This window comes from Condylura cristata, unplaced genomic scaffold (genome assembly GCF_000260355.1).
Source record: "Condylura cristata isolate star-nosed mole 26May11 unplaced genomic scaffold, ConCri1.0 scaffold00004, whole genome shotgun sequence".
Classification (NCBI taxonomy): domain Eukaryota; kingdom Metazoa; phylum Chordata; class Mammalia; order Eulipotyphla; family Talpidae; genus Condylura; species Condylura cristata.
The window spans coordinates 65,090,599-65,095,843 of NW_004567105.1; the positions used below are offsets into that span (position 1 = coordinate 65,090,599).

General features: G+C 43.7%; 1 protein-coding gene across 2 annotated transcripts; it reads right to left on the minus strand.

Annotated features, from left to right (window-relative positions):
• Nucleotides 1-259: 259 nt before the first annotated feature.
• On the minus strand, nt 260-5,245 carry ZNF662 (zinc finger protein 662). 2 transcript variants are annotated; one of them, XM_004676267.2, is made up of 4 exons: nt 5,197-5,245; nt 4,475-4,591; nt 2,284-2,382; nt 260-1,290 (listed from the first exon to the last, which is right to left on the minus strand). In XM_004676267.2, exons 1-4 carry the CDS (start codon nt 5,228-5,230, stop codon nt 260-262), a joined length of 1,281 nt encoding a protein of 426 aa, XP_004676324.1. In that variant the 5' UTR covers nt 5,231-5,245. The 2 variants fall into 2 exon arrangements, with proteins under 2 accessions (XP_004676324.1, XP_012590655.1); XM_012735201.1 differs by lacking the exon at nt 2,284-2,382 and having other exon boundaries at nt 4,475-4,588.

Below are 5,245 nucleotides of genomic sequence, written 5' to 3' on the forward strand. Positions count from 1 at the left end.
AGATGAGCACCTATCTTAATTGTATTATTAAGAAGAATCAAATAAAGTATATAAAGTAATTACCACAGTATCTGACAGGTGCTCAACTAAATGTTGCCTAGTATGAACACAGTTGAACAAAGTAATTGTTCAGGAACCTGTTTAGAATTCAGGATCTGTTCAGGAGAAGAGTAACATAACATTGGCTATTATAGCAAACTGTAACTAGTTATCTCTCATTGTCTTCAGTGGCATAAAAAGTATCGCAATTATGTATTCTCTAGTGTTCAAGAAGGTGAGAGGTTTGATAGTTATGGGGTTTCTCTCTAGGATGGCGTCTCTGGTGCTTAATCAAAACAGAATTCTGACTAAAGGCCTTCCCACAGTCAATACATTTATAGGGTCTTTCCCCAGTATGAATTCTCTGATGTCGGATAAGGTGTGCCTTGCAAATGAAGCTTTTCCCACAGTCAGTACATTCATGAGGTTTCTCCCCAGTGTGGACTCTCTGGTGCTGTGCAAGATCTGAGTTCCACATGAAGCCTTTTCCACAGTCTTTACATTCATAAGGCTTCTCCCCTGTGTGGATTCTCTGATGTCGAAGAAGGGCTAGATTCCGAGTAAAACTTCTCCCACATTCCTTACAAGTGTAGGGTTTCTCCCCAGTGTGTATTCGTTGATGTTGCACAAGGCTTGTGTTCTGACTAAAGCCCTTCCCACATTCCTTACATTTAAATGGTTTCTCTCCAGTGTGTATTCTCTGGTGCCGAATCAGGTTTGACTTCCAAATGAAGGCTTTAGCACATTCTTGACAAACATAGGGTTTTATTCCAGTATGAATTCTCTGGTGTGCAGTGCACTGTGACCTAAAACTAAAAGTCTTCCCACATTCCTTACATTCATAGACCTTCTCTCCATTATGAATTCTCTGATGTTGACCAAAGTCTTCATTTTGATCAAAACACTCACCACATTCTTCACATATATAGAACACTTGCTTACTTATTGTCTTCTGATTTATGACAAGGTGGGTATTAACGTCAGTATTCTCTGAACTCTCTTCTACTAAGACCATCTCATCTTTGACAATCACTTTTATAATATCATTTGTAATGTTCTTCACAATTTTCCCTCTGTGGAAGTCAGGCCATCTGCCTAATCTGTGCTTCTCTGCTTCACATATCTTTCCAAGCCAGAATCCCTTGGAGCCACACCACTGGGGTCCACTTGATAGTACCATGTGATCCTGTGCTTCCTTAAAAACCTCCTCCTTCAGAATAGAATCTTCTTTCTCACTTTTTAACATACTGTCTGAAAGAAGAAACCAAAGGTCACCACTACATACAATCAAGTGACTAAGGTCACCAAGCAGTATTAACATGTATGTACATTTCTCTTCAGCTACACTTCTGTATCTCAGTAGCCCTGTCCTCACTGAAAATGGAAAAATGGGGCTAGTACCCAGAAAGCAACAAAAGCAAAAGGCAGAAACTAGACAGAAGTCCCTGATAGCTGATTTCCAGCACCAGATCAAGCACAAGCCTGCTGAGGTTGAGGGAAGCGAGAACAAGTAGGGTTGTCTTTAGTAAAGAGTTCAACTGAATTTAAGGGAGATAAGTTGAAATTCCTTCTAGGTAATCCAGTTTATAAAATAAGATCAAGCCAAGATGCAGAACAGAGGACATGTTTAGAAATAAAAATTTTCTTGTGGAATACTTGGGGTACCTGAGCTTATCACCCATGGTGAGGGGAGGCAGTAAGAAGAATCTTCCACATACTTTCAAAACTAAAAGTAAATGTAGTCTCATCAATCCAATGACCAGGTCCGCCATGAAAAGAGCTTCTCCAAACGACAGCAAGCAGTATTGGCAGACTCTCCTTGTTCTCACAGTATATTCATACCTGTTATAGCATTATATTTTGCTGTAAGTATACATTTATATATAACATCCCATTAGACTGTGAGATTTTTAGAGCTAAGGTGTATATATTATGTTTTTGATCCCTAACAAGTAACACAATGAGTAAAAACAGTGTTTACTTTTAAAATAATAGTTGATCGTAGCAGTCTGCTGACTTTGAGCCTAAGACCCGAGACTCACCCACATTTAATTGATTGAATTTGTCCAAACTGAAACGCATTTTAGAGTTTAAGTTTCTACTTGCTTAATTAGCTGATATGGGGATTTTTTAGAGCCTTTTATTTAGAAAATAAATGGTAACTTGGATTTTTAACAATTTACCAAGGAAAGACAGTGGGAAATATGTGACTTGGAGGAAAGCATTCCTCTCCCTCGCACTTACCCACACACACTAAGCTTGGACACTCTCCTCGCAGTTGCAGGTTCAGTGGCTCGACCTGCTTAGGGTGGGAGATCCCCGTAGGCTTTAAAAATGGATTTCCTGTCAGAGGCAAGATATAAAGAAAGCTGCTCAGTCAGAGTGGTGGACCTATTAGGAAAAGAGTAAAGATGGCAGTAGTAAGGGGAGCTGAAGGTGAATGGAAAAGTTGGTAACATATAGGACCTGAAAGTTGGGGACATAGGAACAGAATAGATAGGACACAGAGGTGCAGGAAAGCTGCTATTCCATCAGTTCCCCAAATTACAAAACATCAAAATGGCAAGAAGAAAACATGAAAACATTAAAGTGGCAAGAAGAAAAAGATAGGACTGAAGTCTCTTCTGTACTTGTCCCTAGGAGGTAAAAGTCAGGTCACACAAAAAAGAATCCGGATAGGATAGAGTTGCAAAGAGGTATTCCTGAGGACATTGTCCAGGTGGGCGAAGAAACCACCTTCTCTTAGTGTTCTTCCCCTCACCACCCCGGCCCCCCAATCCATCTACCAATTGCCTTCCCTTCTCATAAAGAATCAATGATGGGCTCTCTATGAATCCACAAGCCTCACAGCCTCACTCAGCCATTTCTAGAAGTCACCTCTTAGTCTAACGATAGAAACCTTTATTCACAAATGTCCGATGTCATAAATTCCTCAGACTTAGCTAGATCTGTCTTTGTAACTCTCACCCAAAGCCTGTTAAGAAACATCAATTCTACAACTGCCAGATGATGACCTTTATGTTGCTAAGCCAAGGACTGGGTGTCCCCTAAGTATACTTTTCTGTAAGCAAAAGTGCACTATGAGTAGGAACATGCTCGAAGGAGGTCTCTGCAGGTCAAAGTTATAGTTTTGGTAAAGGGATAACTTAGTTTAGCTTCCTGCTAAAGCAAAGATGGGAAATGCCCTTGCATGGCAGGAGAGTGAGTACTAAGAGCCTGAGGTAATTTAGTGAATCCTGTATTTGCCTCCCTCTGTCCATTCTACCCCTCCCCCAGTATAGAAGGGTTATATAGCCTTTGTGTGGGAATGATCTCAGCTCCAGCTAACCTCCAGTAAGCCCTGACTTACTGTTAAGCAGATTATTTCATGCCACTCACTACAGGAGAGAGAGCTGAGAGACTGGCACTCTGGGTCATGTCCATCACTGCCAGTGACTGATTTAAGCTGGCATAAGACTTAAGATGGTGCTTTAGAGCAAAACTTTGGGATTTCAGTTCCAAATGTTAAAACCTAAAGAAGGTCTGCTTTTTTATCCCCTGAAAATGAAGAAGCAGAGTCCTGATTGCAACTATCAATAGCTTTACAGCTGTAAGAGGAGTAAGGCTGTAGACAAAGACAACATGTAAGGAGGCAAGAGAAGGGCAGAGACTGAAATTCTGATGAAACTGTAACCCGCAGTCCACTCTATTTGTGGACTGCCCAGTAATACCCTCTTCATTAGTTCGTCAAGACTGAATTGAGTTGTTTTTATAGTTATGAGTATCCTAATGTGGAAACACTGACAGACACAGCAAAAAAAACCCAAAAAACTATGAGAATGGAGAAGCTGAGGGAACAATTCAAGTCCCATTGGGCCCACTAAAAGGCCCCACGTGCCCACTAAAAAATACTCTGTGGGAATAAGGTGGAGTGAGGTCAGGGAAGCAGTGAAGTAACACAGTTAACACTAGGAAACTAGGGGCAGGAAAGTCCGATGTTGGGTATAAAGGAATGTCAGGGATTTCCACACCAGATATCCCTGCAGAAAAAGGACTGTTTAGCTTAGGGTTATTGAGACTTCTTGACTGCAGTGATAAAGTTGGTCACGATGTAACAACGGGCAGTCAGAGTCTCCTGCTGGAATACTGTAAGGACACCAGAAAAGTAGAAAGGCCGCTGCAGACCAGAGAATAGACAGAAAAGTCAGGGAGTGAAGATAAGTGTGGTCATGCTCAGAACAGTGGAAATAGGGAAGAAACAAAACCGGTGAATGCAGATGGTGCACAGAAGAACCAGGGAGAATAAAGCGAAGCCTGAAGAGATGGGAAGCCATGGGAACACGGGAATAGAGGGGATCCCACTAGTGCCCACACTCTAGGTCAAGGGCGCACACACCTATTACACGATAAAGACAAGGGAACTGATGAGATGGCCGGCAGACGTGCCCTCACTCACCTGAGGAGATACCCCTCGGGCCCTCTCCATCCAGAGCTCCCTGAGGAGCCGAGCACCTAGGTGCTTCTCCTCGCTCCAGCTGGGAAATCAGAGCCGGTTTGGGAAATGGAAATGCTGCTTGGGGGGAAGGAAATGGGACAAGCAGGTGAGCTGAGTGACATGGAGCAATCCCTGGGCTCCTCCCAGGCCCGGTCTTTAGGGGCAAAAAAGGAAAGGGAATACTAAGGAGAGTGAGAAAAGAAGTCCGGGGAGAGGGCAGGAAACCCAGGGGACAGGGGCCGGCAGGCTCACACAGGTCAGGAAGTGAGTGAGAGGTGCTCAGTAGCAGAGCGAGCAGATGGATGGTTTCTTCAGGGAGGAACCATGCGTGCTTGTTGTCTCTGGTTCCAGAGCTCCCACGTCTGCGTGAAGGTGTGAGGATGCATGATGGTCTGTGAGGGCTCCCACACAGGGAGCTGAGAGCATGGTGGGCCACCAGGAATCTGATCCCTTCCCATCGAACCCACAGCACAGGAGCCAGAAGGTGGGGAGCTTTCTCCCTGAGCCAGGGAAGTCCAGTGTGGGGCCTGAATTCATACCAGGACTTCCCACTTTCCAGTAACTTTGGATTATTTAACTTGGATCATAAAGAATCCCGAGTCTGCAGTTTACCATTCATTGAGGATTAGCAAAGACTCCTGAGCCTCTAAGGAAGAGACAGAGCCCAAACAGCCCTTCCTTACCTAGGGAAGCCACGGCCCCATAATTCTCCAGCATCACGTCCCTGTATAG